A 14,254-nucleotide genomic window follows, 5' to 3' on the forward strand; every position below is an offset into this window, starting at 1 on the left:
CCCTCCCCTCTGATACCACACTCACACGTCCAGAAATGGAAACCAGGTGCATTCCATGTAGAAAGGATACAAAACCAACGCCTGAGGAGCCCTCCATGATCAAATCAGGTGCCTCAGAGCAGTTTTGAACCTCTTGGGAAATGATTTGGCACAGTTGGAAGAGTCAAATTAAAAGCAAACCCATATCTCTTGAGATCTTGCAAAAATTGTTTTGTTGGCAATTTTCCCATTTACTCACTGACGTTAATAAAGAATATTGCTGATACAAAGCTGGTACAGCTGGAATTCAACTTAATTTGGATTTCATTCTGCTTCAAAAATACCTTTAGCTTGTGAAAATATTGTCTCTCAGGGCTTTTACTTAAAACAGAGGCATTGTCAATGTTATTTTATGGAATGATGCACTTGGTCTCCTTTTCTTCATCTTCACTCCTCTGTCATGTAATAAACTCATCCTGCATGACAACATGGACACTCTTGCCTGCACTACTCTATTTTATTTTTATATTTAAATAGATATTTGATATATCATGTTTAGATATATTATTTTCCTACCATTATTCTCTTCATTCATGTTGCCTGTTAAAGCTGACAGAAATAGAGCTGCTCTGCATGGGCAAAGCCTCAGCCCAACTTGCTTAAACTTATTGAAATTTAGGTGTAAGTGGAAACCACCTTTTTTTCTGTAGATCTGAGCACGGTAAGTACAGTAGATGCATATTAAATCTTCATAAATATGGTTTTCCTGTTAGAAACCTTCTGTCAGATATCTCTGCTTCCTGCAGCATGTGGGGTTGGGCAAACAATGGTGCTTTAGGTCTTAATTTAGGCTTTAATTCTTAATTTAACTACGTTATTTTCCCCTACAAGTTCCCGACACTGCTATAAGAAAACATAAAGGGGAGCTACTAAATTTTACTTGATTTTTGATTTTATTAAAAGGTGTTGTGCCAAATGACCTTACTGATACTGCTAAGAAACTGTTGAAAAGGAAGATTGTTATCAGCAGAGTAATTTTACTTGCCATTAATGAATCAATTTAACTTTAATTTTTAAGTTGTCTCAACAATATGGGAGATTTTGGGGGATTTAGTTTGCATTTCCTTAGGTGGGGAAAAGGAAATTCATACAACTCAAGAGATACTTCAAGCTTTAATTTAATGGGAAGCAGGAAGCTGAGCTCACTGTTGAGCTCAAAACCTCACTAATACAGACTAGTCCACACAGTTTGGGATTTCTTGGGGTAAATCCAATGAGTGGGTCTAAGAAGAACATTGCCAGTTTGTGAATTGGCATCTGACCAGGCAAACAAGTAATTCTTGTTCTGCTTTCAGAGATCCTTCCCATCTCCCCATGGGGTGTGCTCCTGCTTCCCCAGGCTCCCAGCCTTGGCAAGCTGAAGTCGGCTTGGAGAATGTGGAATGTTGTGGTTCAGAATCCATCGGGGTTTGGGCCCAACAGGCAAGCTTGGCCCCAGGGACTTGGCTTTTCCCACAAATCAGATGAGGTTTTACATCCACATCATCCTTGAGACAGGAGTCAAGGTCATCCCCTTGTTTTGAGCTGTGCAGTTTGCTCTGAACAGAGAGAGAAAACAAATGGGTTTGATGAGTTTATTGAGATTCCCTGTAGGTCCTGTGGTATTCAGCTTCTGGAGCCAACTGTTCTCCCTTCCCTCACCAGCTCCTCCAGAGCAGGGCACTGGGTTTAGACACCTCTGAATCAACACTGGAGGTCTGCTGGTTGATATTCATCCATAGGGAGTTGATAGGGCTTATCCAAAACTCTTCTCAACAAGGGCAAAGACCTGTTAGGTAGATCAGTCCATTTTACCAAAACACTCCTGCTGAAGGAAAGGGAATATGCTTCAAAAATCAGAATAATTTTCTGCCTGAAGTGTAAACCAGATCAAGCTATGTCTGAGCCTGACAGAAGGGTAGGAAGGCAGATTTTGCTCTGAAAGGAAGGGTAGACATTAAAAAAATCTTGGAAATACCAGTGAAATCCCATTTTTCATGGGCTCTTTAAGGCAAGAAAAGCCTTCTGGGCCTTAATGGGGGATTGTCCAGGCATATTAAAATATATTCATTTAATCTGTTTTAAAAATAGATCCAGCTAGACATTAGGTGCTTTCTTAGTCTAAAACTAGCTACACAAAGTGCTAATGCAACATTTTAAGCAGATTCATGGTTATTCTCATTTGTCCCTATTTACAATTGGATTTCTGTTCTCTAAATCAGGACTTTGGACACAGAAATGCCAGTCTTGAAAGAGGCACAAGAACACTCCTAGGCCAAGAAATATAACCCAAAAATGGCTTAAATGGCAAAAAGAGGGATTGAAAAGCGTTTTGAGCTCGGGTATTGTTAAGCACTCAGATGCATTACCTGCCTTGCTTTCCAAAACCCTCCAGTGCTGGAGATGCCAAACCTCCTCAGCAGGAATGTTTTGGTTGGTCCTGCCTTGGAGCACAGGCAGGGTCAAAGATGACCTGGGACAGCACACCTTCAAGTTTTCTTTTGTTGACATTTCCAAAATATTTGGGCACCTTTAAATGCAAAAACTTAACCAGGTGGCCCATCAGCCTTTTCAGGGATCTCCTGCCCAATTCAAGATGAACAGATTCTCCTGTTCCCACACCTTAACAGGGCAAGGAGGGTGGTAAATGTCCTGTTAAAGGAATGTCTTTGGTAGGAATTCATCTTCTCCTCAGGAATTCCAGGCTCAGAACAGCAGGACGAGCTCAGGTCTCAGTATATTTGCTTTGTGTTCATCTTTCAGAATAAAAAATCGCCAGGACACCTTTTAACTCAGCATTTGGGCTGCATGAAAAAGTGGAATTATAAATATTGGGAGGAGGGGATATGCCATTGCTTCCTTCTGTCCTGCTACAAACCATAGTTTAGATTTTTTTCTTTTTAGGAAGCTTTTTTTCCCCCATTTTTTCCCACTGTACATGTCTCAGGGTAGAATAAAACATTTTTCCCATGCTGAGGTGAGAGCTGTGATTTTTCCTGTCTCACAGCAGTGATTTTGAGACAGTTATAAAATTGCTCAACCGTTTTCATGTCAAACTCCCCATTATCAGATCTTTATATTTTTGTGGTTTGGTGACTTGAAATGTTTTCTTGTCTACAATAATTGTCTCCTGTCTTCCTAAGTGCTTGGTTACAAAACATTTCCACTTCAGGGCAGATAACAGCTGCTACTGTAACCATGTGCAGCAGCTTCCTTGGCTGAATACAAAAGAGATACTTTATTTAATATATTGTTTTATTAGTTATATTTTATTACAAATAAATTATTCTAGGTATCAAAGGATATAGGCTCAATAGGCAATCAAGCCTTTATAAAATAGCATAGAAGTGTCTATAACAGTATAAGAAGTGGACAGGAATAAATGAAATATATTTAATATTAAAAAAGCACATTTACTTCAAATTTGGGAGGGAAAGCACATTTGCTTCAAAATTGATTGATTTTTACAGATTTTATGTACATTTTTAAATCCTTCCCTAATGTTTCTGACCATTTAAGCAGCTACTGAATGAAACTCAGGTCTACACTTGGGATACAGATCTGTGCCTCTTCTGCAAAGCCTTCTCCATCCCCATTCCAGAATTAACTTGTTTGTGTAGCCAAAGTCTTCATTCCAAGGCATTCATTTATTCCTTAGACACTTCTTCTTTCCCTCCAAATAGATGGACATGTGCAGCAAGTAGGAAATGCTATAAAAAGTAGGAAATGCTATAAAGTTATAAATGCTATAAAGCATTTCCAACTTGCTGCACATGTCCATCTATTTGGAGGGAGGGAGAGAAGAAGTGTCTAAGGAATAAAATTACCATTTTTCCAAGCATTTCAATTATGTCCAAGTGTTTTGCCCATGCAGCTGGGTTATCCCATGCACAGTGGAAACCTTGGCAATCTCTTGGACATGGAGAACATGAGTTGCTGCTCCCATCATCTCCTTCCCTCACCCCATTTGCTGGGACAGCATGTCCCTAAAACACCCCCTGTGTGTGTGGGAGAGGAATGAGAGGCTGGAGCAAGCAGTGTTACTCACGAGGGTGATGCCTCTGGCAGGGAGGTGGCACTGGGCAGCGATGGCATCCCTGGCACCCGGCTGTGCCCGGCATGTGCCAAGACACGTCGGCGCTGCTGCACGCCAGAGTCAGGCCTCAGCTATGGCTCTGCTAATTGTCTGTGGGGATGGCTCTGCTAATTGTCTGTGGGGATGGCTCTGCTAATTGTCTCTTGGGTATGAGCCAGCTGGAAACGTCTTCCTCATGTGCTGCTTCAGGTATCACTCGGAAGAGCCCGCGGACGCCGCTCTCAGACCTGCAGGGAGTCAACACCATCAACGAGAGGAGCCCACGGTAAGGATCCTGCTTTTACCTTGGCATGGCCAGGGTCTGGGATGGGAGAGCACTGTCTGTACCTGAAAATGACTGTATTGACATTTTTTCCATCTCACCTATCAATCTTAACTTCTCGTCCTTCTTTCTCTGCCGCGTGATCGGATCTAAACACCTTTCCTGACTAAACAGCAGGCAGGAAAAGCAACTTCCCTGTGTCAAAGGCAGCAGCTGTTGGGGATGGGTGTATGAGGGGATAAGAAGCTTAAAAAAATGAATGAATGTGCCAGTATCAAGGAAATAGTCATTCAAGAGGACAGGTTTGGGTGCAGAGCTGCATACAGTATGTGGTGGCTCCAGGCACCCTGGCATGTGGAAAACCTGGAAGTTATGGAGTTTGAGATGGTACTTTGCCAAATCCTTGCTTGTTTTCAGGGGGTAAAAAAGGACATTTGCTTCAAAATTGATTGATTTTTACAGATTTTATGTACATTTTTATTTTTAAATCCCTCCTTGAAGTTTCTGACCATTTAAGCAGCTACTGAATGAAGCTCAGGTCTATGCTTTTGAGATACAAATCCTTCTCCATCCCCACTCCAGAATTAACTTGCTTGTGAAGCCAAAGTCTTCATTTCCAAGGCATGTCTGGGCACTGATCCTTTTCCCAGCTACTCTTGTGCTATCCTTCCTCTCATCCCAGGAGTCTGATTTTCCCAATACCCCTCTAAAGGCATACAGTGCCTCTCTGCTTCCCTCTGAGCAGGTGTGTGCTGGGGAAGGAAGTGATAGGAGCACCCTCAGCTCCTACAACCACTGCTTGGAGCTGCAGATATCCAGGTGTGTCTTTATGGCTGCTCTGAAGTTAATGAGAAGCCCAGAACAAGTCAAGAGGAAATATGCCCAGAACAAGTCAAGAGGAAATATGCCCATTAAATCAGTCCTTGCATCTCAGTGGCTTCCCTTCCATACAAAATTAAATATCCCTCAAGGATATTATGAAGGCTCATTTTCAATGGCTTTAATGCCAAATGGCCACAACAAAAATTAGATACACATAATTCTTTTTTTTTCTAGGGGAAGAAAAGTGGCTTCTTCTGCCTGGTTTTATTCACCACGTGCTCTATGAGTGCCATCAAGAATAGAATGTCCTTCTTCCTCTGAATTCCTCCCCTTTGAGAGAGGCAGTGGCACCCTACTGAAGGAGAACAGAATGTTCTCACATCATTACAAGTCCATTTCAGTGGTTAGAGAGCATGGAATTTACTTAAAATGGTGGGATTGAATTCATTAATTTGTGCCACTTCTCGAATTTGAGCAGAAATCCAGATGATACAAGCAATGCCACTCTGTCCTAGGAAGGTGATGCAACCCTGGCTGTCCTCACCTCAGCCTTTGCCACCCTCCTTTCCTTTCTCATAATGCTGCAGCTGCTGCTGGGCTGGGTTGTGATGACAGCCAGTCCTTGGTAACACTCAAGGCAGGGAAGGTTGGTGTCTGCAGAGGTGACGTTCCCTGTTCCCAGCACCTCTGATTGTGCAAGTTTCCCTCAAGATAACGTAATGTGAAACTTTGTCCCTTTGGAGATCTTCCCTTGGAGATAAGAGGATTCCTGCAGTTTCTCTATCCAACCTTTGGCACCTTTGGAGCATCTGTAAACCGGGACAGGGCTTTTCTTGACTGCCCAACTCCAGCTTTGGAGGCACTGTAGTGTGGGAGCTGGGGCTGCCAACATTTTCATAGCCCAAAATATTTTCATTATCCCAGCAAAGTGACATTGTAAAGGCAGGGAAACTCCTCCTGACCCAGGCAAGGAGGAGGATGTGTTTATTTAGTGTGGAGTTCAGTATGTGGTCAGCTCTGGTTATGTGCCTTGGCCCATACCAGCACAGCAGACAAATCAGCCTAAACAGCCAGAATTGAGGAACTCTGGTTTTCTTCCTCATCCTCAGCAGCTGTGTCCTACCAGCAGCCTCAATTTCAGCCTTTATTTGTAGAAAAAAAAGTGCTTTTGGAGTCATCCTAACTCCTATGTTGCCTCAATAGTGTGGTCTGTGATCTTCCCTTGGGCATCATCAGTAATGGGTCCCCAAATGTCACCTTTGCCCCTTCCTTCTGGAAGTACAAACCAGATGTCTCATAAGATCTCCAAGGTCCAGCCTGTACTTTCAGAGCAGGCTGGTGATTCTGATCCCTTTCATTGGAGCTGCTTTTGATCCTGGAGAGTGGTGTCACCCTTGATGAATGTTGGTATTTCAGGTAAATACCAATCTTGCACTTGTTGGGCAAGAGGAGGTGAGCACAGGAGTGCAGGTGACACTCTGGAAGAGAGATTGGCATTAGCAGCTTCTCAGCAGATGGACTGGCAGGCCATTTACAGCTCCAAATTAAACAGGAATTGCTTTCAAAGCCATCTCATGATCATGTGGTTGCTGATAAGCCTGGTTGTGCATCCAACCTACAGGATAGCCCGGGGCCTGTTTCTAAAAGCAAGTTTGAGGCATGACATCACTCAGGAAGTCACTGTGCAGGGTTTAGGGAGCCAAGTGCTCTCCTCTGATCTCAGAAAAAAGTGGATGGGTGGTTTGCACATGCTGGGTGGGAAACCAGGCTTCAGCTGAGTGTTCCAAGTGCCTTTCCCAGCTGCTGAGAAATGAAGGCCAGGCCATGCCTAACCCAAACCACTTGGGCTGGTTGGGATCCTGCTGGTTTGTGCTCGCTAGGGACACTTCTGTGTGCAGGGCTGTCTGAGCAGGTGTTGGTCTGGAAGCAGCTGGCTGGGCTAGGTGAGGGGATTGACCCCAAAATACCAAAAGCCTGCATCTGTTGCCATGTGAATGTATCCATCCTAAAGTGTCCCTGTCATTTTATCTCTTGGGTTTTTCAAAACCGTGTGGGAATTTCTAGGATTTTCCAGAGGGGTTGGTCAGAATTAATGGTGTTGTACATCCCAAAAGTGGCTGTTGAGTTTTAGTGGTTCCCATCAATTGGTGATTTTTTTTTCCCACCTGCAAACAGGGTTGTTTTGGTGGATGGTACCTGAGATGTAAAGAGAAGAAAGGTGAACAGGAGGGATCACTTGGATATTCCAGCTTCTCACTAACCATCTGTGAATGGAATGCTTAAGAAAGCAGATCCTGGAGCACTTAGCCAGGGGTTTTGCTTTGCTGTGATTGATCCCTCCTTATAATAGTGGTCCATGACATGATTTAATAGGATCAGGAAGGAATTTGGGAAGTGCTTAGATGAGGCAGAGAGGTGACGTTGCTCTGAGGATCTGGCTCCAGGCTTTGAGCTGGCTGAACATACAGCTTTACATCCTTTAATTTTTCATTTCCATGTGGCACTTGAGATTTGCCTTTCATCCAAATCAGGACTTTAAGGCAAAGGGCTCCCTTGTTGTCAGAGCTCAGAAGGGGCCGGTGCCTGAGGCCGCGCTTAAACCACCGTGTCCTTCAGCATCCTCGTGACCTGCTGCAGCCTGGAGTCTCCTCCTGCTCCTTTTCCTCCTGTCTGAGATAACTTGGGGGGTGGGGGCTGTGTTGCAGCTCCCACATCCTTCCTTAGATTGCTTCTATTTCCTAGGATGATTTCTGCAAGGCTGATAAAAAATTTAGAGTTTAAAAACCCCAACAAACCACCAAAAACCCGCCAAGCCAAAAGTGTTTTGGTGGGGTGCTGCCCATAAGAGGCTTCATGTCCCTCAGACACCGCTGGAAGGCTTCTCACTTTGGGAAATTGCTTGTCCTGATGTGTAGTTTGGTTAAGTATCAGCTTCCATCCCTCCAAGAGAGGATTTTGGTTCCTCTCCTTGTTTCCTTTAGCCCTTCTGAAGCCAGGTGAGCATTTCTGGAGACCACAGCAGTTATGCTCCATGGCAGAAGGGACCAAATTGAGTGACTGATTTGGAATTAGGTCCCAGAGAATGATTCTGGGTCAACCCATCATCCAGCAGGGGCTGACATCCATCTTTGTGGCAAATAATGAGTTTATTGCAAATTAGATTTGCTTTTTCTTTTCCCAATGGAATGATGGTGTGAATTTGAGGAGCCAGAGTCAGCACCAGATGTCATGGCCTTGTATCCTTCAGGCCACCAAAGGTATCTAGAGGTATCTGAGATTCAAAGTTTCTGTCTGGGAGAGCTGGAAGCTGTTTTTGTCCTGCTGTTAATTTGTTCCTTTTGTGAGTATTAGATCTTTGAGAGCTGCTTTAGTGGATGATGGCTTCATGTGCTGTCTGGCACCAGGGACTCATCCCATGGGAGAGAATGAACAATGGAAAGAAAAAAGCAGCAGCTCATTTTCTACCAATGGGTTATTTTAGGATCTGTTTTTATCATGGAACTGCGTTTTTTATCTCTTCCTAACGGTGTCTGGTGTTCCAGGGATGCCTATGGAGTTGGCTGGAATGGCAGGATGGGGATGAGGCACAACAGGCTCGCCAGCCCTGGCACCTTCCTGGACAAAGATGGGATATTTGTCAACACCACCAACAGCAAACTGCTGGAGAGGGCCCATGGCATCCTCATGTCAGTACCCAGGAGGGGATCTGGGCTTTATTCCTGGAGCACAATGAGCAGCAAGGGTGGTTAGGGCAATGAAAATAGCCAGGATATAAAACTCTCAGTGTGCCAAGCAGACTTGGAGCTGTCTCCCAGTTGGGTGAAAGCAACCCCAGTACATTTGACATGTCTGATTTAATTTGTCTCGTTCATTCAGAATGACAGACAAAGGGAAGAAAGGGAAGGAACAAACCTTCTGGTCACACCAGTCTGGAGATACAGCAGCCATGTAATGCAGTCACACTTCTAACATCTTATCAGAGTTTCCATTATAATTATCTGGGCAGGTGATTCACACTGCAGCCTCCTCAAAGGTTCAGGGAGCATCCCAGGGTGGCTGGAATGAACATGGGGTTTGGAAAGCAGGAGGCTGGTCATCATTTTGTGATCTGGCATCTTCACTCTTCCCAAATTCCCAGCATGCCATCATTTCCAATGTAAGCATTCCCATTATTGGGTACACCCCTCTCAGTCTGCAGTGTGCAGGGACAGCCCCATTTCAGTGCTGGTACTGGCAGCAGCTGCTCAGGGGGATGTGGAGGGGCTGGTTTCATCAACTCCTCCGTTCCACAATTGCACTGGGGATTAACCTGAGCCATTTATTATCTCCCCAGGCGAAACAAGAACTTCAAAGCCAAACCCAGTCTCCCAAAGGTGAGTGAGAAGCAGCATTTTCCCCCTTGTGGTTTGTGGGTTAAGGCTGTAGCACAGTCATGTGATGCTGTTGGATATGAAGAAGACCATTGTGTCTACACCAAGACTTTGGTCAACTCAGCTCTGTTCAGGGCTCTTTAATTCATATAAACCCAGAGGATTTCAGCCCTGATTTCTGCTGGGAGAAAGAGATATGAGCACTTACATCCTCCTTGGATCCTACTCCTGCTCTGTCTTATTTTTCCTCCTTCTGAGAAGGAGTATGTACATGCTGGTGAAATTTAATAACTAAATCTCTAAACTAAAATGAGCAAGTAAGTGATGCAGGAGAGCTGGTACCTGATAGACAATAACCTTGTTACTTTCCCTCTGTCTTGGCTACATTTATTATATTTGAAGAGATGCCAGGACATTTCTTGTCCCTAGAAGAATAAGGCTTTTTGTGGTCCTCACTGGTGCTGCATCCATGGTCAGGAGCAGAGCACCAGGAGAGGAACAAACATTGGTTTTACTCCTCTCTATGTCCATCTTGCAGCTGGAGATGCACTGATGCAATTAATCAATGAACTGCTTGTTAACAGTGAGGAGAATCATAGAATCATGGGATGGTTTATGTTGGAAAGGACCTTAAAGGTTTTCCAGTTCTACCCCCTGCCATGGTCAGGGACACCTTCCACTATCCCAGGCTGCTCCAAGCCCCATCCAGCCTGGCCTGGGACACTTCCAGGGATGGGGCAGCCACCCCCCTGTGCCAGGGCCTGCCCACCCTCACAGGGAAGCCATCCCCCAGGGTTCCCTGTTGAGATTACATCAGCTAAGGAAGCCCTGTGAGGGTAAAGGAGGGATATAGCAGATGGTGTGATGGCAACACCTGGATTTTCTATGGATTCTCTCTTTTTCTGCAGCACTTGCTGGATGTGAAGTCCCTCAAGCACCTCACCAACCTGACGCTGCACGACCGCATCACCAAATCTCTGCTCCACCTCCACAAGAAGAAAAAACCACCCAGCATCAGTGCCCAGTTCCAGGTGAGCCCTTTCCTTTGGTGGAGAGAGGTGAGCCCCCTGCTCCAGGCACACTCCTGCCCCATCCCCCGTAACATTCAGGCCATGAATCCCACTGAGGGCTTGAGGGAGACATGGCAGGTATTTAAAGAGTGCAAATGGAGAGAAATAAGAGTGAGGGTGGGTATCATGGGTGATGACATAGTGGAGCAAGGTGGGACATGAGGATGAGCTGCAGGGGGAGATGCTGGTGCATCCCTGTCCTCTGGTACATCATATTGTGGTGCTTTCTCCCCCAAATCCAGAAATCACCAAATCCCCAAATCACTTTTTTTGCAGTCTTTTTACTCTCATCCAGCATAATCTGTTCTGAGACAGAATGAGAATTTTGATAGGGGCAGAAAAGTCAGAATCCTGCTGCATTATCTGCTGGTGAGCAGGGGAGTTCAGAGGAGGGATCGATCTTGTGTTGTCAGTCAGCAATCCCTAGGGTTGGTGCAGGGAAAATAATCCTCTGAGGACTTGGCAATGCTGGGCTCACAGTTGGACTGAATGATCTTAAAGGTCTTTTCCAACCTGAATGTGATTGTTCTATATGTGCAGCACGGCTTGGAAACTGCTACAAGACATGTGCACAAGCAGGTGGTAATAATAGAAAGCAGCTTTTCACTTAAAATCTGGATTCTAAGCATGTCTGGGTTGGTTTTGACTTGTAATTTTGACTGCTTTGTGGCTTTTTTGGAGATGTGGTTTATATTTACAAAATCTCTGTGTGTAGGTGTGGGTAAGATTAAATAATTAAAAATACATGCACACACACATGTGTATAGATAATTTGCAGAATGCACATTTGTAAATTTATGTATTTAGCCTTGTCTAATCTAATGGTATTCTGGTCAAAATTCACTCCTGCAGAGTTTAATTCATATGCATGGAGGGGTTGAAACAGGGATGTCTTGGAGTGAAAGGCCTTCCCAAAACCTATTTATGCTCCCAACAAAACTCTGAAAAGCCCTAGGGGGCAAAAATTGATTTTTTTTTTTAATATTTTCACAGCACATTCAAATCAAAGATCCCTAATCTCAGTGAGCACTTGTTAAAGAGAACAATTTTAAGGGACAAAGCAGCAGCATTGCTTTTTTAATCAAGAGCAATCTAATAAAATTGCAGTGCATGGAATTGGGTCACAGGCAGGAAACACAAATGTTTCCTAACGTGGTTTTTTTTCAGAGAAACGCTGCTTTGTGGTTAATACCTCAACACCAGGCTTGCAGCTGCTCCATCTCCTGTGGATTTCCACTATCCCTAGACTTAGGGTAATCTGTAGGGGAAATAGCTGCCTCAGAGTGTGCTCCAGGAACAGGGATGGAAAACTAAACCACCCATACCTAAAACTGTAGAGCTCCCCTTTAACCCACAGGCAGGTGGTGCCCTGCAGACAGGGGTGGAAGGGTTCCTGAAAGGCTGGGTACAGGTGCTGAAGGAGGGGGTGGCTGGAAAGTGTTGCTGGCAGAGGGACAAAGGAGATGGGTACAGGGTTAATCCAGCGACCTCACATGTCCTTTGTGGATTCCTGACCACCAGATGGCAGAGGGTGCCTGCACCATCTGCCTCACTCAGGATGGCATGAGGGAATGGAAATGCCCCCTCCTATGGGTCCTGCACATCCCATTCCCACCATTTCCAGCCCTGGGAGCACTCTGCTCGCTGGACTTTCAACAAAGGGGTTGTGTCCCTTGAGTACCCCCTCTCCCTCCCAGTAGCCTGTGTGTGCACAGTGGGTTGCTGCAGCACTGCTGCTGATTGAAAGCCCCCAATAGGCTTCTTTTGTGTAAAATGAGTAATTTCAGATTTTAAGCAAACCAGGAGCATGCCAGCAGAGGTCTGCCACGTCATGGCATTCCTCCCTGGGACAGGAGCAGGGATGTTTGCATGAAGTTAATGTACATAACACAGCTGCATCACATGTGCGTGGGATCCATCCCTTGCTCCTTCCAAAATCCTGGATGTGAATGAACATCCAGCATTTTCATGTTTTTCTAAACATGAAAGGCTTCCCATAAAGATGTCTTTGAAATGATCAGAAGGAAAAAAGGCTTCCTGTGAGCTGATCTGTGGGCAAAATGCTTCTTTGTAATACCACGCCAGTTTATTAACTCCTGTGTTCCAGAATTTATAACTCTGCTTATAATAAGTGTGACAGAATATCCTTTACATGACTGAGTTTTAAACTCTAATAAAATCAGGAGTAATCAACTCTCTAGCACTTTACCAATGCCATGTTTGTAATGTGCTCAGCAATTAGAGATACCCAAAGTATTTATAGGACACAGCCAGAAAATGTGGCTGAGGAGCCTGGCCAGCACTGATGGACTTGACACACTCTGGTTTTCAGCCTGGTTTTATTCCAAGAGCTTGTGATTCATCCCAAAAAGTCAAAGGTTTGCAAGGTGAAGGGATAACTCAGCATGACATCCCACTGGAGCAGCTGGCTGTAGAACGATGCCAATGTAAATTCAGTTTCATGGGAGAGACTTTTAATGGTAGTGAATAAATAAGGGGAAATAGAAAAGGGGAGCCAGGAAACCCCTTGATTCTCAGTGATCCTTCAGTCAGGAGCTTGCCAGCATTGAAGCTCTTCTCTAGAAACAAACTGTGAAGTGTACAGGGTTGCAGGCTTCAAAAATATTTGTGAATTCCCAATTTTCCCTTGGCAAAACTTTCATTAAAAACAATTCATTTTTTTGGCCAACAGTAAAGTTTTGACAATTAAAAATCAGGAGTCAATCCTGCCTGGAGTCACTTTTGATGAAGGAAAATTTGATTTTTGTTTAAAACACATCAGTGGTTGTTTTGTGCCAGGTGTAAATTCTTGTCTTGGAGCTCCCATTCATGGCTGGAAGAGGCTTGTGGTGTGGAGTGGGATGGGAATTTGGGCTCCAGGGAAGCCAGAGATCTGAAAATCCAGCCCAGCATTATATTTATCTTTGGTTTCTTTATTGAGGGCAAAGACAAAATCGGCCAAGTTGCTTGTGCTAAAACACTCATTTGGGAGAACAAATTCCCATGTGCCTCGTTTACTCATAATTAATTCCAATTTATGTTGGTTTATAATTTAAGTATTTGGATTTTCATTATCCTCTGTGGTCTCCTCTCCCTTCCCTGTGTCTCCTCTGTTGCAGGCATCCCTCAACAAACTGATGGAGACCCTTGGCCAAGCAGAGCCCTATTTTGTCAAGTGCATCCGATCCAACGCTGAGAAGGTAAATGTCATCCTGAGAAAGCAAGATCCTGCTAGAAATCAGCTTGGGAATCTTTTGTCTGTTTTTACAGGGAGTTAGATAGGAAACAAAGACTCAAATGGAGCTGAATTTAGAAGATTTGGGCAAGGAGAAGCATGGATTTATCACTTGGGTGTCGCTTGATAAACTGCACTGGCTCTTCTTATATTTGTAGAAACACATGTATGCAAATATAGTATTTTAATTCATATGAAAATATAAATAAAAAAATATTATATAAATATAGTGTTTTAATTTATATGAAAAAAATATTTGTTTTAATAAATTAATTTGACTCCTTTGAAGTTTCTGACCAGCCATTAGAGAGATTTATAGAACCATGAATTCACTTGTGCTGGGTCTGAGCCCTGCAGCTTCCTTAAAATAAAGTTTGCATA

At 44.1% G+C, this 14,254-nt stretch overlaps 1 protein-coding gene across 9 annotated transcripts in view; it reads left to right on the forward strand.

Moving 5' to 3' along the window:
* The window catches only part of MYO9A (myosin IXA), a 178,817-nt gene that overhangs the window by 134,036 nt on the left and 30,527 nt on the right, over positions 1 to 14,254 (forward strand). For all 9 annotated transcript variants that reach the window (XM_071441936.1, XM_071441939.1, XM_071441937.1 and 6 more), the window contains 5 exons: positions 4,304 to 4,379; positions 8,741 to 8,884; positions 9,532 to 9,571; positions 10,477 to 10,599; positions 13,758 to 13,838. In XM_071441936.1, the coding sequence (XP_071298037.1) occupies positions 4,304 to 4,379; positions 8,741 to 8,884; positions 9,532 to 9,571; positions 10,477 to 10,599; positions 13,758 to 13,838 (464 nt within the window). The remainder of the gene's footprint in view (positions 1 to 4,303; positions 4,380 to 8,740; positions 8,885 to 9,531; positions 9,572 to 10,476; positions 10,600 to 13,757; positions 13,839 to 14,254) is intronic.

The sequence above is a fragment of the Agelaius tricolor genome, unplaced genomic scaffold (genome assembly GCF_023055355.1).
Source record: "Agelaius tricolor isolate 1412-34295 unplaced genomic scaffold, bAgeTri1.0.p SCAF_16, whole genome shotgun sequence".
Classification (NCBI taxonomy): Eukaryota; Metazoa; Chordata; class Aves; order Passeriformes; family Icteridae; genus Agelaius; species Agelaius tricolor.